Source organism: Monodelphis domestica, chromosome 2 (assembly GCF_027887165.1).
Source record: "Monodelphis domestica isolate mMonDom1 chromosome 2, mMonDom1.pri, whole genome shotgun sequence".
Taxonomy (NCBI): Eukaryota; Metazoa; Chordata; class Mammalia; order Didelphimorphia; family Didelphidae; genus Monodelphis; species Monodelphis domestica.
The window spans coordinates 259,701,820-259,725,420 of record NC_077228.1 but is presented as its reverse complement, the minus strand read 5'-3'; the positions used below and the strand labels follow the sequence as shown (position 1 = coordinate 259,725,420).

At 40.5% G+C, this 23,601-nt stretch overlaps 1 protein-coding gene across 1 annotated transcript; it reads left to right on the top strand.

Annotated features, from left to right (window-relative positions):
• Positions 1–3,345: 3,345 nt before the first annotated feature.
• Positions 3,346–22,818, top strand: LOC100015945 (polyunsaturated fatty acid lipoxygenase ALOX12-like). Its single transcript, XM_001365746.4, has 14 exons — positions 3,346–4,610; positions 8,001–8,211; positions 8,879–8,960; positions 9,116–9,238; positions 9,387–9,490; positions 9,787–9,947; positions 11,320–11,463; positions 11,803–12,012; positions 14,283–14,369; positions 15,261–15,430; positions 17,172–17,293; positions 21,949–22,049; positions 22,194–22,361; positions 22,444–22,818. The coding sequence occupies exons 1-14, from the start codon at positions 4,476–4,478 to the stop codon at positions 22,621–22,623; spliced, it is 1,998 nt and encodes a 665-aa protein (XP_001365783.1). The 5' UTR covers positions 3,346–4,475; the 3' UTR covers positions 22,624–22,818.
• Positions 22,819–23,601: the final 783 nt, after the last annotated feature.

Sequence of the window (23,601 nt, the reverse complement as noted above, 5' to 3'; positions counted from 1 at the left end):
GCTGGGGTAAGGGGTGCTATTCTCTCTCTTGATTCCTGCATCCTCGGAGTTCTTTCTCCTAATTTCTTGCTTATCTATCCTAGTGACACTGTTGCCCACATGCTTTCTATCTCGGAATTCTTACTTCCATGTATTTTCTTATTTCTCATGTTTTTCTTTAATTAAGCTTCAAGGGAAAATATTATAAGGACCTAGCGCCTCTCCCCATAACTTTTAACTTGTCTTTGAGTCTTCATTTATCATCCATTTTCCTCCGGCTCCCTTCTCCTTCTCAAGTTATAACCTACAACAAAATTTATATAGCAATCACTGGATGATTGTTATAATATTGCATGATGGCACCTATATAATCTATATCAGAAAACTTGTTAATGAGGGAGGAGAGAAGGGAGATAAAGAATTTTGAATTACAAAATTTCAGAAAACAAATGTTAAAAATGATTTCTATATTTAATTGGAAAAAATGCAATTAAAAAAACAAAGAACACAAGTCTAAGATTAATGTGAGGGGTGAGATTGGGGTCTTCTCCAAAGAATTAATGACTTTGGCTGTGTTCATGGTGAGGGAGCAAGCTTTATAGAGGGAGGGAGAAAGGGGGTGGAATAACCCTAATGATGGAGTAGCTCTGGTGATGGAAACCTGTGGTGATAGAAAGGCCATGGCAATGAAAAATGGTGGAAAGACCCTGAGAAGTTTTCAGAAATACTTTTTATCTTGCTTAGTTACTAAGGAAGGGGTCATTTGTTTGGGGAGTTGTTACATTGTGTCTCCAGGAAACTGATGTCACTTTACCATGGTCCACTTTGGTTGGCCTGGCTTTACCCATGGTTCATTCTGTTTGCCCACTGAGAGGAACAAACTGAAATGAGATGTTAAACACCTAAACAACGTTAGGTTCAATTTTGTTCTTTTCTGCTATAGACCCAGGAAAGCAGTGATTGTGGAAATTGAGTATTATTTGAACCCAGTCCTGTGTGACTGGGGAATAGAACCGCCTGTACCTGCTGTCCAGAAACCCCAACCAAGGACTGAGGTTAGGGCTAAAGTTGATGTGAGGTGTTTTCTTGTCATTATGAATCGAAGCACCTCATATATCTTATATGAAAGGTAGCCCCATTCTAATAAATTAATTATTGCTTCTATATTCTTTTGATTTGTACAGCTTCTTGGCAGGGCTTGTGGGACATTTTATCCCACATCAAGGTTACACTAGGCATTAAGAAGTCATCTGTCCTTGAATACTTCTGATGATGGGAATCTTATTCCGCTCATCCTTATCTGATAGTGGCTCTTGGTAGCAGAAGCTGAGAATATTTGTCTTTTCTCCTCAGGGTGAATGACTAATCTTCAGTTTAAAGGTTTACCTCTGGGCCAGGCTGGAAACAGGGGTCCAGAGATAGCACAATTAACAAACTGTTCAGTAGTATTGAGCCCCTTGTGACCCCCATTGGATTTTCTTAGCAAAGATAGTAGAGTGGTTTGCCATTTCCTTCTCCAGCTCATTTTACAGATGAGGAACATGTGACTTGCCTAGGACCACACAGCTAGTAAATGTCCAAGGCCAGATTCACACTCAAGCTGATGATGCTTCAAAAGAAGGCAAGATAACTTGTTAGAGGAATCAACAAGGTCTTATCTAGTTATAGAAGACTGGGTCAAATCTAGTAAGAAGAAATTTAAGAGAGATAAATATAAAAACTTAAGCTTAGCTTCAAAAATGAATTTAACAAGCACAAGACTGGGGAAGTGTATACAAATAATAGTTCATCTGCAAACCTGGACAGCAAGCTTAATATGAGACCAACACTATAGAAGGATGGCCAGAAGAGATAAGGTGATTTTAGGTCACAGGAAGAAAGGCAGAGAGAACCTGCAGGATGAAAGTCCCACTGTAGACTCTATTTCTGCTCAATATTGATAAACTGGAGAGGATGCAGAGGAAGATAAGTAATTCTGGTGAAGAGCCTCAAGATCAAGGTATGGAAAGATCAGTTATAGAACTGGGATATAGTCTGTAGAAGAGGAGATAAAGGGAGATGTGTAGGGGCTGTCACTTGAAATGTCTAAAGTGCTATAGAATAGCTGGTTGGGGAGGTGGTACCCAGCCTATACAAGGTCCAGACACCTGTTTCTGTGCCTTACTCCAGGCCAACTTCTACCCTGAGAATCCCCAGCTTCCTTTAAGGCTCAGCTCAGGTGCCAACTCCTACATGAAATTATTCTTAGTCTCCTCTTCCCAAGAAAAATATTTGCATGTACTTGTCATGTTTTATCTTCCCAGAAAAACATAAACTCTCTAAAGACAGTTTCATTTTTGTAACTTAGCATAGTATCTTGCCCAAGAGTGACTATTCCTGTTGGGCTGAAGTTGAATGATTTCTTTGCTAAGTACAGGTGGAGTAGATTGTTTCAGACCCCTTCCAACTCTGGTATTCTGTGTGTGTGTGTGTGTGTGTGTGTGTGTGTGTGTGTGTGTGTGTGTGTGTGTGTGTGTGTGTAGAGTAAATGGTTACCTGTAAATATTCTTTTCAATATCCCAAAACAGTCAGAGTGACTTTATCTCAAGACTCCCCCAGTCATGTCTTCTAAGGCTTCTCCAAACCCAAGAATCGAGATCAGGGCTTCACCAGACTGTTGTCTCTGTGTGCCTACCACAAACTCACCCAATCTCCTCTTTCTCTCTTTACACCATTTTCTTCCATTCCAGGGGAGAGTTCTGTTGTCTTATGGCCATGTGCATCTCCACTTGTACCAGCCAGCACTCCTGTGCCCACCAGGGGCAGTGTGTGTAGTACACACACTACACTATGAAGCCAGGATGGTGAGGGGAGGAAGCCTAGATGGATTGAGGTGGGAGGTGGACTGGGGTTGAACAGGAAGCTTAAAAGCTCATATGCCTGGTTCTCAGAATGACTCTAGACTTTGCTATTTCCTCTGAACCCCATGAGGGAAGGACATTGAAACTGTTCACAAGTGGGCTAACTGGGGAGAGATATCACATCCTCTCAGCCATTTCCTCAAAGGGCTCTGAGTGATAACTGCCAGCCATTATCAAAAGGAGAGAGAGAAAGAGCTGTCATTCCTTCACATCTTGTTCCCGCTCAATATTTTACCGGCATACCATCTCATCCAGAGACCCTTTATCACAACAACCCTTGGTTCCAATTTTTACATAAATAAAGTCTAAAAAAAATCCCATCTTCCCTAATGCTTTCCCTATCATTTCTCCCTATTTATCCTGAACACAGCTTGTGTGCACATAATGGTTTACTATGTTTCTCCCCATTAGAGAATGAGCTCCTGGAGAACAGGGACTATTTTTTGGCCTTTTTGTTGTCACAGGCCTTAGTACAGTGCCTGGCACTTAGGAAGAGATCAATCAGTGCTTAGGGACTAACTCCAAATTGCTAGATTTGGAATGAGCTCTCTGCTTGAATTCTAGCTCTGACACTTACCACCCTGGTGACCTTGGACAAGTTTTCTCATTGAGTCTTAGTTTTTACTACAAAAAAGAAGCCTTAAAGTTCCTTTCAGCTCTAAATCTATATGATCATAGGGATACTCTGGAACCTCTTCTCTTGTATCTGGGCTTTATTATTTCTGGCCTAGGTTCCTCTAGGATAGCACATGGAAGAATACTTTTCAGGATCTGGATCCCTGGATGTGCTGAGCCATTTTAAAGAAGATTTGGCTACCCTGGACAAAGAGATCATAGAAATGAATGCTAAGCTGGAACTCATTCCTCAAAGTCCTCAGGCTGGAGGAGAGGGAAAGATAAAGCTTTTGGGCCCCTGAAATGAACACTGCACTTAAGTCATGAGTCGGAATCCTGACAGCCACTTCCTAGCTGTGTGATTGTAGACAAGTCATTTAGGCCCTCCACCCCATGTGCCTTATTTATAAAATGGGAATGTGACTACTTATAGGAGGAAAGTATTAGGTAAACCTTAAAACTTCAGAATACTGTGGACTTTGTCATAAAACATAGTGTGTCTGAGCTGGAAGGAAATCCTCAGCAGGAAAATCTTCCTCTTAAGGAAAATTAATGCCTGGAAAAGTCACTTAGGCTAAAGCTACATTGGATTCAGGTAATTAACCCTGGAAAGGAAAAGGGGAAACTGAGGCATCCATCTATGTGTGAGCTCCATAACCTTGAAAAAGGATAGTTTCTTATCTCCAAACCTAAGCCTTATTTTTGATTTTCCTGCCAGGCAGTCCATCTAACCAAACCCAAAGCCTCCCCAGAAGATTCCATCCCCGCCCCATTCCATTTTTATTGGCCAGACCTGCCCTGGGTGGAGACAATGGAAATTCAGAGAAGGGTGGGGACTGTGAGGAATATAGGCAGGTGTGAGGAGAGCTCTTCCACTAAAGGGCTTGGGTCTGTGCCTAGGAGACTCACCAGACAGCAGTGCCCAGGGATCAGACTAATTTCCTGTTACTCTTTTTGCAGCCACCAGCATCTCCAGACAGGATGGGTCACTACAGGGTACGAGTGGACACTGGGAACTTTGCCTTCGCAGGGACCAACAACCAGGTGCAGCTGTGGTTGGTGGGGCAGCGTGCAGAGGCCAAACTGGGGCCGTGGCTTCGGCCAGCTCGAGGACAGGTCAGTGATGGGGTGAGGATGTGGAGGGGAGGTCGGGAGCTGAGTAATGTAGGTGGTCTGCAATGGGATGGGTTACAGAGAAATGGGAATGGGCTCTGGGCTGGGGATCTTTAGGGCCCTGAGACAACAAGGAACACCTGGGACTCGCCAGTTCCTGGCCAATGGGCTTGGGCAGGAAGAAACCTTGACAGGGAATGGTCAGGTACAATGACCTTCTGGGATACCCAGGCAAGGCTATTTACTCCAGGGTCCAAAAAGGCAGGAGGTGGTTGTGAAGTGGAGGTGAGAATAGAAAGAATGCTAGACTTGAAGGCAGAGAATCTGGGTTTATATCTCTCTACTGAGGAGTTAACGTGTTACTGGTTGAGCAAATCACTCTTTCTGGGAACCAATTACCCACTAGGTGAAATAAGGATAACCGCTCTATCTTCCAGGCATGCAGATTATAAAGCAAGTTGGGAAAATCATTATAGAAATGTGAAATGTTCCTATGTGACCCAAGTGGGCCACTACCCCTTCTTCTCTTTAGATTTCTTTACATATTCAAGGTTTTTTAACTGCATAAAATCCATCTTCATTCCCTCCCATCTAACTTTCAAACCCCGTAGCAAAAGAAAAACAAAATCTTTTTTTTTTTTAAACCCTTACCTTCTGTCTTGGAGTCAATACTGTGTATTGGCTACAAGGCAGAAGAGTGGTAAGGGTAGGCAATGGGGGTCAAGTGACTTGCCCAGGGTCACATAGCTGGGAAGTATCTGAGGCCAGATTTGAACCTAGGAAACAAAATCTTTTTAACAAATGCATAATCAGTGTCACCTAGGTGGTTCAGAGTCAGGCCTGGAGATGGGAGTTCATATCTGATCTCAGACATTTCCTAGCTGTGTTACCCTGGGCAAATCACTTAACCAATTGCCCAATCCTTACTGTTCTTCTGCCTTGGAACAAATACCTAGTGTTGATTTTAAGACAGAAGGTTTAAGACAGAAGTTAAGGGTTTAAAAAACAAACAAACAAAAAAGTGAAATGGTTAGTCAAGAAAAACAGATTCCCAAATTGACCATATTTAAACTCTGCATCTTAAGTCTTTCAGTTCTCTATCATGTTTTATCATGAACCCTCTGAAATCATGGTGGGTCTGTCACTGATTGGGCTGATCAGTCGAAGCCTTTAAAAGTGGTTTGTCTGTGGGCTATTTTTGTCATTGTGTAAACTCTTTCTCTGGTTCTGCTCACTTCATTCCATATCAGTTCATGTAAATCTTCCCTGGAATCCTCCTCTTCTTTATTCCTAACAACACAATAGGATCCCATGACATTTATATGCTCCCTGCCCTTTCCACTGTAGAGACTGACCTCAGTATCTTTCCTTTGACTTATTTTGAAAAACCATTCTCTGTTGCCCATCACTGGTATAAATGATCATAGAATTCATAACAGATACTGAGATGTATAACCAAGAAAATAAGATTGTCTTTGGAAAGTATCTTAGACCTAACTCTCATACTCCTTTGTTGAAATTCTGCTCACTCATCAAAGCTCAGTTCTAATGTTACACCCTTCATGAAGGTTTCTCCATCCCTAGCTCACCCCTTGGACATGTCCTTTCCTCAAGATAGATATCTTTCATGAACTTATGTCACTTCAATAAACCCTGACATATTTAATCATCCTACAGCAACTATGATAGGATCTAATGGGTAAGCATAGTATTAGAGACAAAGGAAACTTAGATTTAATTCAGTTGACTTAACAGCAAGTAACAATTTCATATTTACACTGATTAGCTAATCCAACTTCTTCACTTTGACAGTGAAGTAAAAAAAAAAACCAAGGTCATGCAGGGGAGTAAGAAATCATCCATGCTTGAATTTTTCCAATGATAGAGGAAAGTCATTCTTCATGTCCATATCTGACAGTGCCTCTGGGTAGCAGTAGCTGAGAATCTGGTCCTTGTTCTCTCCTAAGTGCAAATGATGGTTTTTTGTTTTTGTTTTTGTTTTGTTTTGTCTTGAAAGTTTACTCTTATCCCAGGCTAGAAGCAAGAATTCAAAGATGACTTGCTTATCAAACTGACATTGGAACAAAATAGGGAGAGCAAGAAAATTTATTGGAAGAGAGGATTCAAAAAGACCTTGAGAGGCTAGAACATTGGCACAAATCTAATAAGATGAAATTTAAAACCCTAAACCGAGCTTCAAATACTCAGCTTAACAAGCACCTGTCTGGGGAGGTGTGGATCTGCAAACCCAGACAGCAAGTTCAATAGACCAAAATGTGACAGGGCAGCTAGAAAAGCAAAGGTTATTTTAGACCACAGGAAGAAAGGCAGAGAATCCAGAACTGGGAGGATGAAAGTCCTACCATAGACTCTGTTCCTGCTCAATACTGGCAAATTGGAGAGAATACAGAGGAAGGTAAGTAATTACGGTGAAAGGCCTCAAGATCAAGTCAGAGAGGGATCAGTTACAGAACTGGGATATAAAGTCTGTAGAAAAAGAGGTGAAGGGAGATGTGTAGGTGCCTTCACTTTAAAGGTCTGAAATGCTATCAGATAGAATAGGATTGATTTTGCTGGACCACAGCACCAGAGCTAGAAGGAATGGATGAAAGAAGCAAAACTTTTTACCAATGAGCAGGATCCCAAAGGGTAATGTGCTGCCTTCAGAAGCAGTGGGTTTCCTTTGACTGGAAGTCTTCAAGCAAAGGTTGGATGAGTGCTGGTTGGGGAGGTGGTACCCAGCCTGTACCACAAATCCAGATTCCTGCTCATGTGCCTTTGCTCCAGTTCAACCTCTAGCTCTGAGAATCTCCAGGTTCCTTCAAGGCTCAACTTAGGTACCAACTCTTACATGAGACTCTTCATAGTTTCCTCTCCCCAAGAAAAATATTTGTATTTGCTTGTTATCTTGATTCCTCCAACTAGAACATAAGCTCTCTAAAGATAGTTTTATTTTTGTAACTTGGCATACTATCTTGCCCAAGGGTAACTTCCTCTGTGGGGCTGAAGTTGAATGGTTTCTTGCCTGAGTATAGGTTGGAGTAGATGGTCTAAGACCACTTCCAGCTCTGATATTTTGTGAAAGCTACATCTGTGTGTGTGTGAGAGAGAGCGAGACAGAGAGACAGATAGAAATAAGATGAGGCATTGCAGTAATCTGTAAAGTTTATAGCTTTAAAGCTTCTTTTTCAGTACCTCTATACACAGGCAAAGTGCCTTGATGTCAAAAGACTGAGGTTGAAATCTCACCATATTTATGATATTAGGTGAGAGCCTTTCCCTCTGAAGCTTCAGGTTCCTCATCTTTAAAAATGGAGTAATACTTGACTATGAGCTATAATCACAATTCTTTTCTTCCTGGTTCTCCTACCTTCTCTTCTACTCCAACCCTAGAAGGAGGATTTTGAAGTGGATGTCTCAGAAGACCTGGGGCCCCTCCTGTTTGTGAAGCTCCAGAAAATCCATTTCCTGCTGAAGGATGCCTGGTTCTGCAACCACATAACTGTTTGGGTCTCTGAGAACATGGAGGAGGAGGAGGGGATATTGTTCCCCTGCTACAGATGGGTGCAGGGAGATGACATCATCTGCCTGCCCGTAGCCACTGGTGAGCAGGGTGGAGCCTGGGGCAGGGAGAGGGCAGAGGACTTAGGGCTGGAAGGGAGCTTTGGGATAATCCAAATTAATTTATAGGTGTGATTTGGGTTAAAGTGAAAAAATAGAAGTGAGTGGTTGAGGAAAGGATCAGAAAGAAGGCCGAAGACAATAAGGAGGGGAAGTCTTAGGAGGACAGAAGAGGTAGCTCAAAAAATGGTTATATGACATAAATTGATAGCTTTACCTGGGTGAGGTCAGAGACATGAGGAAGAGAATGTACAGTGTTACTCTAGGGAGTTGGTGACAGAGGAAGGTGACAATAAAGGTCTCAGAGTAGAAAATGTGAAGAATGTGATTTTGGAGACTAGATGTGAGGGTAAGTAAGAATTGGGCAGAGACAGACAGAAAAGGCAGCATTCAGAACTGGAGTAGAGACATGATAGGGATAGGAAGGATGAAGTGGAGACACAGGAGAATGGGAAACTTTCCCTAAGACTGGACAGCAGGAAAGAGAGGGATGGGAAATGGGATGGACATGGAGGCAGAGAGGAACAGAAAATTGGGGTAAGACTTGGTAAATTGGTGAGCTGGGGTCAGGGGATAGACAGCAGCCTGGAAGCACATCCATGGAAAGAGAGAGAGCAGGTAAGTGAAATCTTGTTCCCATGTCTTCCCAGCTTGGATGATGGGAAAGGATGTCCAGGGACTGTTTAAGAAACACAGAGAAGAGGAGCTAGAGGAGAGAAGGAGATTATATCGGTGATGTACCTGACCTCCCAGTAGCTTAAGTTCTGACTCCTGAGTTGCATTTCATTTCACTGACCCTGCACCCTTTGATGGTCTCTAACCTCTCTTGACCCTTGATTTTTAACTCTTCATTGACATTTTGGTTTTTTGATTCTGTGAACTTCCAGTTGGGCTACCTGGAAGAAAGGGATATTCTTGACAGTGGAAGCAGCATCAGAGAAAGACCTACCCCTGGATGTGAGATTCCATGAGGATAAGAAGATTGATTTTGATGGGGCACTGGCTGCAGGGTAGGACTGAGACCAGAGGCAAAATCTGGGGTTTGGGGGGTGGAAACTCCGTGGCACAATGGCAAGTATGGGGCTTAGTGGGGAAGGGGGAGGAGGAGGGTACTCAAGTATTTAATTCCTTGTTTAATTGCTTTGTTCCTTATCCTAGAGAGATGGAAGTTGTCCTTAAACGTGTGAGCAATTTCCTGAGTTCCTGGAAGAGCTTGGAAGATTTTGACCAAATCTTCTGGGGCCACCAGAGCACCCTGGCCAGTCAGTAACAACCCCATAACTTTGATGATTCTCTCCAATAACCCATTCATGACATTTTGTGTTCCTCTTCATCATATCAATATCATTCTACTTCTACCCCACAAATACTCCATCACTGCTGCCTTTCCATTGACCATCTTTCCCAGAAGTGTCCCTAAAGTTGACCTCATTTTAAGTCTTTTAATTAAGGGCAATACTGAGCATCCCAAGTTTGGGGGATCAAATGCCTGGCACCATGAGGAAAGTCAGGGTATAGAGGCACCTAGAGTGCTATGATCTCTCCCTTTTGCTCCCAGAGAAGGTACGCCAGTCCTGGAAAGATGATGATTTTTTTGGCTACCAGTTCCTTAATGGGATGAACCCTACAATGCTGAAAAGGTCCACTTCACTCCCCTCGAGACTTGTGATCCCCCCAGGGGCAGAGGAACTTCAGATCCAGCTGAAAAGAAAGCTCCAGGTAGTCCCTCTCCTCTTCATCTCCTCTCCTCTCCTCTCCAATCTTCTCTCTCTCTCTCTCTCTCTCTCTCTCTCTCTCTCTCTCTCTCTCTCTCTCTCTCTCTCTCTCTCTCTCTCTCTCTCTCTCTCTCTCGTATCTCTCTCTCTCTCTCTCTGGTATCTCTCTGACCAAAGAGAATTAAAAAGGCTGTGAGGGATCAAATTAGGTTAGTTTCTAAACCTATACAACACATTACTTGAAGATTACAGAAGAGAATAGGTTGAAATGCCATAAGAATAACTTGATTTTAAGAATGGAAGAAGCATAACTAAATCCTTGAAGGATCAATCAAGATAGTACAACTAGAAGAAAGTTTGTCAAAACAGTAGTATTTACACCTATTCTGTATGCAGCCTCATTCTGGGGGTATCTTGAGAATATGCAAAATACAAGGAACAGGAGCATACAAACAAAATGGGCCTACTATTCTTTTTTGGAGGGGAATTTACAGTAAAAGAGAAACAGGGCAGAAAAAGAGAAAGCAGATGGAAATAGGAACAGATGAATAACCAAATGTAGACTCTCCAACTGGACCTTAGTCCTGGATTTCAGTACACAGAAAAAGCAACATTTAGGAAATTATCCTGGAAGAGGTTGGAGTGGAAGGCTTGGGAGTTTGGAAGGAGTAGAGGGTTGAGAGGAGGGAAAATATATTTTGGGGAAGAAGAAAAACCTCTGTTTTGGAAATGGGAAAAGAAGAAGGGAAATGGCAAAAGATTTATTTGGGAACAGATAAGACTATGCCAGATGGAAAGACTACATAGTTTTGGATTTGGCATGGGACAATAGAAGAAAAAGGAGCATGATCTCCCAAACAAAAGGGCCCTTAAATCTGTCTCTGTCACATAAATAGAAAGAGCTCTAGAACTAGAAAAAATAGAAAAAAAAATAGAAAGGAGTAAACCCAAGTCTGAGTTTAAATCTGGCTTCAGACACTTACTGGTTGTGTGACTCTGGGCAAGTTATTTAACTGCTGTTTGCCTCAGTTTCCTTATCTGTAAAATGAGTTAGAGAAGGAAATGGTAAAGCACTTTCCAGATAAACTCCAAATGGGGTCAGGAAGAGTTAGACACAGCTAAAAGAACTGAACAACAACAACTGGAGAGAGAGAAGACTTGGTCTCTAACACCTGCTACATGATCCTGGATGAATCACTTCTGTGAGCCAGTTTCTTCCACTGTAAAAGCAAGTGGACTAGAGGCTAAGGGGTCTTCCAGTTTTTATATTCTATGAGTCTGAGTCTACTGAAGAATCTGATCCTTTGACTGTCTTTGGTATTAAAACTGTTTATATCAATCTCTGATCCTTGACTTCAGACTAATCTATCCCTTAGGAGGGCTGCCTATTTGAAGCTGACTATTCCCTATTGGATGGAATCCAGCCCAATGTGATCCAGGGGGAGAGACAATACCTGGCTGCCCCTCTAGTTATGTTTAAGCTGGAGCCTGATGGGAAGCTGCTACCCATGGTCATCCAGGTGAGGGACGCCAGTTATCTTTCTACCTAACTCCCTGATCCAGCCTTCTTCCTCCCCAATGCCATCTCACCAACCTGGGGCAAAGACCTCTGGCCTCTCTGCTCTGCTTCATCAACCTCTCTTTTTTTCAAAGGCCCAAGGATGGAATGCCCTATCCCATCTTACCCTATTCTATCCTATCCATGTAGTTCTACTAACAGAGTAGACTGGAGGAGAGCCCCTGGGTTCACATTCCTGCCTCTGAGGTCTCATCTTAGGCACGTCATTTAACCTTCTCTGGGCCTCTAAGGTCCCTTCTACTTTTAAGGTTATGATTGTATTGATTCTGTTGTCCTCCAGCTCCAGCCTCCCTGCTCTTGCTCTCCAGTTCCACCACTCTTCCTGCCCTCAGATCCCTCCCTCACTTGGCTCCTGGCCAAGGCCTGGGTCAAAAATTCTGACTTCCAGCTGCAACAACTACAAACCCATCTCCTGAGGACCCATTTGTTGATTGAGGTGTTTGCTGTAGCCACCATGAGGTGCCTCCCAGGGATGCACCCCATCTTCAAGGTACTCACTCTTCCTTACATATACCCTTCACATTCTACTGTGAACCTAGGGGAAAGGATTGCCTCTAAGGCTTCCATAAACCAAATTCTTGGAGTAGAATTTTCAGTTAGGGTTTATTTAGTTATTTTTTAATTCAAAAATTTTTCAGTTCCAAATTCTTTGCCTCTCCCTCCCTGTCTTCTACCCACAGAGAAGACAAGAAAAACAAAACTAATTAGTGATACAATGCAACTGTCCGTATTAGCTGTGATCAAATTTTTCTTTTTTAAAGTAAGAAAAAAAAGAAATTTTGCCTTAGTCTGTACTCTGGATGCATTATTTCTCTATCTGGAAATAGATAACGTTTCATCATGAATCTGTTGGAAGTGAGGTTGGTAATTATGTAGATGAGTTACTAAATCTTTCAGAATTAATTACTTTTATCATATTTCTGTTACTTATCTAAATTGTTTCCCTGATTCTACTCATTTCCCTTTTAATTGGTTCATGTCTCCCCCAGGTTTTTCTGAAACTGTCAATTTTTTTCTTTTGTTTTCTTAAAAAAAAAAACACCCTTAGAATTAATACTAAGCATTGGTTCCAAGGCAGAATAGTAAGGGTTAGGCATTTGGAGTTAAGTGACTTGCCCAGGGCCACATAATGAGGAAATATCTGAGGTCACATTTGAACCCAGAAGCTCCCATTTCCAGTCCTAGCTCTCTATCCACTGAGCCACCTAGCTGCCTACCTTTTAAAAAGTATTAACCAATCTGATGGCGTCTCAGAGTTGTTTTAATTAGAACTTCTCTATTAGTGATTTGGAGCATTTTTTCACATCACTATGATAATTTTTTTATTTCTTCCTCTGAAAACTGCCTGTTCATATTCTTTGACCATTCAGCAGTTGGGGGATAGCTGTGGTAAATTTTACTTAAGTCTCTATATAAAATTTCATAAATGAGATAACTGACAGAGAAACTTACTGTAACCACACAGAATTTCTTGCTTTCCCCCTAACTTTAATCTACATTGCTTTTGTTTCTACAAAAACCTTTTAATTTAATGTAAATATAATTATATATTTTACCTCCTATGATCTACTCTATCTCTTCTTGGACATTTTCCTCAATGCAAAGGGGAACCATATGATAAAAAGTGGTATTTTAGAAGATTAATCTGCATAGAGTGGAATAGGGAAAGACTGTAAACAGTGATGTCAGTTAGTCTGCAATAGTACAGGAATAATGTGGCATTGGATCTGGGACATAAAGGAAGATTCAGCAGGACGACATGACCAGAGATGGAGGAACTAGATAAAATAAGGAGTAAGAGATGACTAATCTTTTAAGTTTGAGGGAATGACAGGCACCAAAGAGCTGGTGTGAGTGAGGATACAGCTTGGGGGGACACATGATATATATGGAAATAGACAAGTCAACTTTGAATTCATTGTAGGGACAACCAGAGGAGATAGATTTTTGGTAGCTAAGACTATAGACCTGGAGACAGTATGAAATGTCCAATCTGAAGATGTAGATTTGAGCCTTTGTCAGTATAACAAAAATTATAAATGATGATAAAAATAACAAAGATGATAAATGAAGCCATCAAAGTATGAATAAGTATAAAAGGAGACCTGGAGAAGATGACAAAAACTTATGGAATATCCACAGTTGTAGGCAAGAAGAAAGGGAGCCATGGATGGAGGGTAATGCAGAAAATTATTTCAGATGTATAGGAGGAAAACAACTTATGATGAGGCAAGAAAAAGGTCCAAGATGGAGAGAAAATAAAATTAAAGATTCCATGGAGCTTCTCAGAAGGGAGAAGGCAACTTGTATTAGAATCCTAAACTTCCTCTAAATACAGATCAAGAAATACTTTTTCAAGACCCTACAATGAAATCATGCTTTCTGTATGGTGTATTCACAATGTTCCATAACTGGGTCCTACAAACCAACCCTTTGTTTTCATAACCTTCATACAACAGACAGGACAGTTTCAACCCCCTCTGACCACCTTTGCTGCTATTTTCTCTCTCCTCTTCCTGCAGAACCATCACCCTCAAAAGTCCTACCCAAGTTCTCAGCCTTGTTTCTTGTCCCTGAAGGGGCCTTGATAGGTCATCAGGTTCATCTTCTTGTGTCTAAATCTGATCTCATCCCAGACCAGCTATGTCATCTGTCCACATGTTTCAATGTTCCTCTACTGTAGCACCATCCTGGTCAAGTGTCTATTGTGGGGAATCAAGACTTTCCTTTCTCTTATTTCCACCTACCTTCTTCCCACAGCTGCTGGTCCCTCACTTCCGCTATACTATGGAGATCAACACTCGTGGACGGGCCGTAGTCTTCTCTGATGGGGGAGGTTTTGATAAGGTATGAAGGGAGTGGGACTCAGAAGTTGGAAAAACTTGAAGGAAACAAAAAGGGAAATGTGCCTCTATTCCAGGTCCTTCACCCATGAAGACTCTTCCTCTCCCAAGCCTCCAAATCAATGACCTGATTTTTAAAATTATTTTTCATCCAATTAAACATTTATTAAGCATTAAGTGTACATGAGGCACTGTAAATATATGAATGAGCCCCTCAAGAAGCTAACAATTTGGCAGAATGGAAAGGGCGTATACAAATCACTAGAAATTAAAAGATGATTTAGGTGCAGAGGAAGCAATGCAACGCAAAATTCAAGGAAGTAGTTCACATCTCCTTGGGTATATCAGAAAAGGGATCTTGGGAGAGGTAGCACTTGAGGGGAATCTGAAGAAAGAGAAAGATTTCAAGAGTTGGGTGTGAAAGGATTGTTTTCCATACATGGGGAAACTTGTAGTATAGCTGTGAGTGAAAGGAAGTAATGTGAAGTGAAGAGAAAAAAGGTAGGATGAAGCCAGATTTGAGATGGGACTTGAATGCCAATGTATTTTGTTTTTTAAGTATGGGGAGCCACTTAAGGTTGGGGGTAGAGCAATGGCAACATGAAATCTATACATTATCTAGATTGTTTTGGCAGCACTGAAGGATGACCTAGAAAGGAAAAGTCTGGAGGCCAAGAAAGCTTTTATAAGGTTATTTACCATTGTCGAGGCCAAAAATAACTAGGGATATCCTTAATGTATATCGTAATGGTCTATCAAGTGCTTGGAGTTCAGGAGGAGAGAAAAGTTTAAAAAAATAACCTGATTCTGTGAATTCCTTCCTTTCCAATTCCTAAATCCCACCCCTATGCTCAATCCTATCCTAACCCCACCTCCCCCCATTCAATGAACACAGATGCTGAACAGTGGTGGGGAAGGTAAACTGAATATCCTCCGAAGAGGGATAGCCCATTTGACCTATCGATCCCTCTGCCTTCCCAATGACCTGGCTGACAGAGGGCTTCTGGGGATTCCATCAGCTCTCTATGCTCATGATGCTCTCCGGCTCTGGGACATTATTTCCAGGTAACAAGGGGGCACCTAAAAGAGAAATGACTGGTACATGGGGAGCATAGGCCAAGGGATCTTAATGGTGAAAGGGCAAGAGGGGAATTAGACAATATATACTAGGCAAACAAGGAAACCAAGCTTGAAAAAATGTATGGAAGAGTTATGGGGTGATAGTCAAGGTTTGAGAAAGAGAAGGTCATTGGATGTGTTGGAGTTTTTTGTGTTATCTGTGTTTCTAAGGGAATAATCATAGCTCACATGTACATGGCATATTACTCACAACCACCCTTGAAGTAGGTAGTGCAGATACAAGTATTACAAATGTTGAATGATATGCCCCTTTTACAGGAGAGGGAACTGAGTCAGAGAGAGGGGGGAGGGAGAGAGAGAGAGAGAGAGACCACAGAAGGAAGAATACCAGTAGAGATACTCATTCACAGGAGAAAAAAATCCTTGAAAAAATCCATAAATCAAACACATGGCAAGAAGTCAAATTGGCACAAATAGGGCTCAGAGAAGAACAACTCATGAGAAGAGCATGGCTGTGGAAAATTATTTATTTTAAAAGAAAAGGATGTTGAAGCAAAGGGTAAATGGTATATGTTTAAGCTCCAAACCTTAGTCAGGACAGTATAGTGCCTCTGGTTTGGGATTAGAAAGGAATGAGATACTCATACACCACATCATATTTGACAAAAGTTTTCCACTCGACTCTAGCACAAATAGGATTCTCAGCAAAGATGGAACTACAAGTTGGCAGTGACAGTCCACATGGTCAGAAAGTTGTACTGATTCACAAAGCACTTACTGAAAAATGGACAAAAGCTATAATCTATACTAACTACTCATAGGCTGGGTTTTAATATCTTAGGCATTGGTTTCTCTAACTTTTATGATCATGCAATAAACATTTTTGAGAATGTTCCTCTAGAAAAGGTTGATTTATTTATAATTTATATGCATTTATTTAGACTATAATTTATACATGCATATTAGAATAGTATATTAATGTCTTAATAATTATGTACTTTATAAAACATGGGATGATGATGTAGAGAAGATTAATCTTGGATTGGAAAGAAGAAAAGTGTTGAGAAGGAAATTAAAACTCAAGACAAGTAGGGAAATGGTAGAGACCACCTGTTTTCTTTGGACAAATTCTATTCACTGGGCCCAGATCAATAAAATCCTAAAGAGGAGAAAAATGTGATTACTAAACTATTAGTGATATATGAAAGGTTGGGTTAATGGGAGAGATGCTACAGGAGTGGAGAAAGACAAAGGCCCCAGTTGTCCAAAGTGGAAAGAAAAGTTAGGAGACTTGAGAGGAATAGAGTAATTGTCAATTACTTAAAAGACTAACATGTGAAGGAGAACTAGATTTATTCTATATGGCTTTGAGAGGGCTTTGGGAGTGCCAGAAGGGCACTAGGAGCAACGGAGGAAAAGGTGGAGAGAAAGACCTAAATTTTTACAGAAAATTGTAAGGAAAATGAATTAAAATGTAAGGAAAAACTGCCTAATATATAAAGCTTCACAAAATGTAATGAGATAACTTTGGTTTTCTCTCACTAATGATCTTCAAATGAAGATAGAGTCATGACTTGTTAGGGATGATATAGAAAGGATTTTTATTCTGATTGGGGTGAAAGAAATGTTCTTTAAATTTTTTTTCTAACTCTAATTCTGTGATTATGGGAGATCCTTCATCCCCTTAATCTACTCTTCCCTGACCCTCTTCTCTCTTGGAAAGCAGATATGTACAAGGAATGGTCCATCTCTATTATTCAGGGGACAAGGTTGTACAGAATGACCATGAACTACAGGCATGGTGCCAAGAAATCACTGAGATTGGGTTGTGTGGGGCCCAGTTCCGAGGTAAGACATGATTATCTCCCTTGTCAAAAACATTTCTCCTTTCTTTTTTTTTTGTTGATTAAAAAAAATTATTCTCAGTTCCAAATTATTTCCCTCCCCCACCCATTGAAAAAGCAAGAAAGACAATATTCATTCATATATGTCTCCCTACTTTAAATGTTTCTTATAGACAGCATATTTTGGGATTCTAATTTTTAATCCACCCTATCCTCTTCTATTTTAAGGATGATTTCACCTCATTCACATTTACAGTCATGGTTACTATGTTTCCTACTCCACTCCCATCTTACTCCCCCCCTTTCCTCGTTCAGATATTTTGCTTCTAAGCACCACCTCACCTAATTCATCCTATCTTTTGTCCATTCCTCTCTATTTATTCCCACTCTACTACAACTTGTCTATTGGTAAGGATAGAGTTGTATAGAAGATTGAGTGTGGGTGTTAGTCATGCTTTGAGCTAATTCTGATGAGAGTAAGGCTCAAACATTGCCTGTGAACCCTCCTCCCCATTTCCCCTTAACTGATTAATTCTTATAGTCCTCTTCAGGTGAGTTAATTACCTCATCTATCTCTCTTTTTGTTCTCTTAGTATGTACCCTTTTCTTACCCCCTTTTTTTTTGGTATATCATCCCATCATAATCTACTTGCTGTTTGCCTTCTATGTATACTCCTCACTGCCCTAAAAATAATAAAGTTCTTAAGTATCTTAAGTACCTCAAGTACTTTAAGTTTCTCAAGTGCTTTAAATACTTTAAACAACATAGATAAATCTTAAGTATCTTCATTTTTATCTTCCAATATATAGAATGTAAACAGTTTAGCTTATTTAATCCTTGGGTTTTTTCTTTCTTATTTACCTTTTTATTCATTTCTTGAGTGTTTTTATTTGATCCTCAAATTTTCTATTCAGTTCTGTTCTTTTCTTTAGGAATACTTGGAAGTCTTCTATTTCATTAAATATTCATTTCATCCCTTGGAGAATTATACTCAGTTTCACTGCATATATGATTCTTGGTTGTAATCCTAAATCCTATGCCTTTTAGAGTATCATATTCCAAGCCCTCTAATGTAGAAGTTGTTAGGTCCTGTGTAATCATGACTATGACTACACAATATTTCTGGTTATTTGCAGTATTTTCTCCTTGGCCTGAGAGTTCTAGAATTTGTCTATAATAGTCCTGGGAGTTTTTATTTTGAAACTTCTTTCAAGAGGTGATTGTTGGATTTCTTTCAATTTCTATTTTCCTTTCTTGTTTGAGAAAATGATAATTTCTTATAATATGACTCTTTTTCTGATCATGGTTGTCAGATGGTCCACTGATTCTTAGATTATCTTTCTGGATCTATTTTTCTAAGCCAGTTGTTTTTCCAGTGAGATATTTCAATTTTTCTTCTATTTTCCCCCCATTCTTTTTGTTTTATTACTTCCCGATTTCTCATGGAGACATTAGCTTCCATCTTTCCAATTCTAATTTTTAGGAAATTACTTTCTTCATTGAGTTTTTGTACTTCCTTTTCTACTTAGCCAATTCTACTTTTTAAGTTCTTTTCTTTAGTGGATTTTTGTAACTCCTTTTCCATTTGTCTGATTTTAGTTTTAGGAAGTTGTTTTTTTCAGTGTATTCCACCCCCCACCCCAGCTGTCGATGTTTCTCTCATTTCTTTATCTATTTTTCTTCTATCTCTCTTATTAATTTTTTAGTTCTTCCAGGTGTTCTTTTTAGGTCTGCCACCCTTTCACACTTTCTTTGAGGCTCTACAAATTTCAATTTTGGCATTATTGTCCTCTTCTGTGTTTGCATTTTGAGCTCCCCTGTCACTAAGTAACTTTCTTTGGTCAGATTTTTTAAAAACCCTTATCTTCTATTAATTTTTCTGTGCTTCTTCATGACTCTGCCTATATGCTGGAGTTCAATTCTATTCCTAGGGGTGAAAAGAATTCTTTTTCAAGTTTGTATTACAGTCTGTTCTGGTGCTTGGGGTTGGTTGACTGCTTTTGGGTCTTACAATTCCACTTAGTGGAAGCTGCCTGCCTGGATTATCATGGGGAGGCGGTCAGTGATTTTATCCAGTAGTCAGCTGTGCTAGATCAAGCTAGGTTCCACTTCTCCCAGTTTTGGCTCCCCTGAGCACAGTGGTCCAGACTGTTGGACTCTACTTCCCCAATTCCTGATGGATTGAACTGGCTATTATCTGTTATTGGCTTACTCAAGTACAGTATGGTTTGCATTGCTCTCTCCTCTTAACCCAGTGAGATAGGTCCTTTCCCCCCCCATTTGAATTAGTTCATTTAGTCAATTTAGAACATTATTCCTTGGTTACAATAATCACATTATTTCCCTCCATCCACCCTTCCCACAGCCCACTCACAATTTCATTGGGTATTACTTGTGTCCTTGATCAGAACCTATTTCCATGTTGTTGGTGTTTGCACTAGGATGTTCATTTAGTCTACATCCCCAACCATATCCCTTGGTTCCATGTATTCAAGCAGTTGTTTTCCTTTGGTGTTTTTACTCCCACAGTGTTTCCTCTAAATGTGGATAGTGGTTTTTCTGGTAGATTCCTCCTAGTTGTTCAGGATCACTGCATTGCCACTAATGGAGAAGTCGATTGCATTCGATTGTACCACAGTGTATCAGTCTCTGTGTATAATGGTTTCCTGGTTCTGCTCCTCTCACTCTGCATCAATTCCTGGAGGTTGTTCCAGTCCCCATGGAATTCCTCCACTTTATTATTCCTTTGAGCACAATAGTATTCCATTACCAACATATACCACAATTTGTTTAGCCATTCCCCAATTGAAGGGCATCCTCTCATTTTCCAAATTTTTGCCATGAGATAGGTCCTTCTTGCTATTCTACCTTGCTGTTTTATACTGAAACACTGTTTCCCTCTGTCTATTGTTGGCTCTGCTGTTCTGGAATTTGTTTTGAGGCTTTTTTTGTTTGGTTATGTGATTGTTTGGAGGTGGGTTGGGTGAATTCAGAGCATTTCTTACCCTGCCATCTTATTTCCTGAAAATAGAAGTCTTTCCTTTCTTCTTAACTCTTCCTAGAGCTCTGTAAAAACCTTCTGTGAGTTCCACCAGCCTTCTTAAACTGTTTTCAAGTCTATCATCTAAGATGCTCAGACCCTAGATGCCTTACGTTTCCCTATATCCTGACCCCTTATCCCTGCTATTTACAAAAAATATACATAAATAAACCTAGCCCACAAAAACAAGGCACCAAAAAACACATAAGGTATATAACATCACATGACAATGTAGTTTTGTTGCCAGTAGATACATCTTAGGATTTCCAGCCTCCATTTCATTACCTCTACTAAAGGATAAAATTGAGAGATATTTCTTCGCCCAAAGCCCAAGTTTCCAAAATTGTAAAGAAAAGGAAGAATTCTCCTCTTCCTCTTTCCTCATCTCTTACTCCTTGGGTTTTCCAAGAGACAGCATCTTTTTCTCCTATCCCTGTCTACTGGAGGCCACTACCTACACTCTAAAACTTGACTATAATGTAAGGGAATTTGTCAGAACAAAAAGTTGTGTGTGAGGGATTTATATCTCTAAATACCTTTAAAAGTGAAGGGAGACTCTTGATAAGAGAAATGTAAATTAAAACAACTCTGAGGTACTCCCTGACATCTATTAGATTGACCAATATGACTGTAAAGAAAAGTGATAAATGTTGGAGGGGATATGGCAAAATTGGAACATTAATGCATTGCTGGTGAAGCTGTGAACTAATCCAATCAATTCTGGAGGGCAATTTGGAATTATACCCAAAGGGCTATAAAACAATGCAAACCCCAAAATACAAATACTAGGTCTGTATCCCAAAGAGATTTAAAAAATAGGAAAGGACCTACTTGTAAAAAAAATATTTATAGCTTTTCTTTTTGTGGTGGCAAAGAATGGAAAATTAAAGGGATGTCCATTAATTGGGAAATGGCTGCACAATTTGTAGAATATGATGGTGATGGAATACTATTGTGCTATAAGGAATGATGAATAGATTGGTTTCAGAAAGAGGTAGAAAGACCTATGTGAACTGATGCAGAGTAAAATAAGCAAAATCAGGAAAACATTGAACAGAGTAATAGCACATTTGTGGAATGATCAACTGTGATAGATTTAGATACTCTTAGCTAAACAATGATCTAGGATAATTGAGGAACTTATGACAAAGAATGCTATCTACCTACTGAGAAAGAACTGTTGGAGTCAGAATACAGATGAAAGCAGATGATTTTTCAATTGCTTATTTTGATTTATGTTTTGGGGTTTTGGTTTTATAAGATTTATTTATTTATTTATAAAATTGAACAATATGGAAATGTTTTGCATGATAATATATATATAACCCAGATCAAATCACCTGTCAACATGGGGAGGAGAAACAGGATGGGGGGAGAGGTAGATTCAATCATATAACTTAGGAAAGCTTGTGTGGAAAATTATTACATATAATTGGTAAAAATAAATAAATAAACAAAAATAAGTGAAATAAGAAATAAGACATTTGATCATATAACTCCTAAGAGTTAAAAGTTTCCCAAGTCCACACATCCCAGGATCTTGGCTACCTCCTGAGGACACTGGCCCTTATTTCTCCCTAAGTCTTCAGCTTATTCCACAAACTCTTCTTTCTTCCAGGGTTTCCTGCCTCCTTCCAAACCAGGGCTGACCTCTGCCACTTTCTCACCATGTGCATCTTCACATGCTCAGCCCAACACTCAGCTGTTAATCAGGGACAGGTAAAGTAATTTAGAAAAGTAATTCCCCGAGAGTGTAGTGGCCAGATATATTCCTTTCTCAGAAGGGAGATGTTTGAGGGAGAGAAACTAAGGGCCCAGGTCCCTGGGTCACTGAATTACTTCAGTCTCTCTCCCCATCCACAGGGTGACTGGTATACCTGGGTCCCTAATGCTCCATGTTCTATGCGGCAACCCCCACCAACCACAAAGGATGTAACCTTAGAAATGGTGATGGATACAATGCCCAGCGTCTATCAATCCAGTATCCAGATGTCTATTTCATGGCAGGGGAGCCGTCCCCAGCAAGACAAGGTGAGAGTCAGGGCCTCCAGAGGGAACAAGCCCAGGGGTAAGATTCTTAAAGCTTGTAACTCGCTTTTTGTTGCTGTTTCAGGTACTCCTGGGTCATTACAAGGAGAAATACTTCTCAGAACCCGAGTCCAAGGCTGTGCTGAGCCGTTTCCAGAAAGATTTGGACATTCTGGAAAGGGAGATTGTGGCTCGTAATGAAAGTCTGGACCTGCCTTATGAGTACCTTCAACCAAGCCAGATAGAAAACAGCATTACCATCTAAGTCCAACATCTGGCTTACTGCCACTCTGATTGGGTTGGAAAAGCCTTATTTCCTTTCCCTTAGTCCTTTTAATCTCAAGTCTACAGGTACAAAAATTATAAGTTTGGGATTCTGTCCCCACATCTGACCTGTCTGCTCTTTTTCACCCACCCACTGAGGAGGGCTGATTCTGTATAAATTATATTTAACATCTCACTTCAGTGTCATGAATCATTTGTTCACATTTCAGCTCCTTGGCAACACTCCTTTCCTATTCCCTACACATGCTTCTCATTGTCTGGTGCTGGTGTTCCTGGAAAGAAATACTCTTCCCTTTGACTTTCCTCCAGGGGCAGAGATAGTCCTCTTATTCTGCTGAAGAATGGGAAAGTTCCTGGTGCAACTAGTTCCAGTGCCTTCTCCTAGCACTGATAGTCAGTCCCCCTTGTTATAACACCTACTTGCTTCTGTGTCCTTACACACCCTGTCCCTTTCCCATAATCTGCAAGTGGATTACTATATACTACAAGGCATCTCAACCTCTTGTTGCTCAGGGAACAAAATAATTCCAATGCTGGTACAAGACCACAGACTAGGAATATTTTTCATATCATCAAGAAAGGTCAAATGAGAAATCGTGGGGGCAGCTGGGTAGCTCAGTGGATTGAGAGCCAGGCCTAGAGATGGGAGGTCCTAGGTTCAAATCCGGCCTCAGCCACTTCCTAGCTGTGTGACCCTGGGCAAGTCACTTGACCCCCATTGCCTACCCTTACCACTCTTCTGCCTTGGAGCCAATACACAGTATTGACTCCAAGACGGAAGGTAAGGGTTTAAAAAAAAAATGAGAAATCGTAATCCTCTTCCTTGGCTCAAGATTAGAGTAACTTTCCAAAAAGTCATTAAAGTCTGACATTCATGAACATAGTTATTACATCTTTTATCTACCATCATTCTGTTTCCATCATTCTGTATCAACACTTTGGGTAATTCATTCTACAA

Bases quoted from the DNA above. Each gene is read 5' to 3' on its own strand.
- LOC100015945 (XM_001365746.4), top strand. From the start codon at position 4,476: ATGGGTCACTACAGGGTACGAGTGGACACTGGGAACTTTGCCTTCGCA. The intron at 14,370-15,260 runs GTATGAAGGGAG...CAATGAACACAG, and splicing joins ATGGGGGAGGTTTTGATAAG to ATGCTGAACAGTGGTGGGGA. The intron at 22,362-22,443 runs GTGAGAGTCAGG...TTGCTGTTTCAG, and splicing joins GCCGTCCCCAGCAAGACAAG to GTACTCCTGGGTCATTACAA.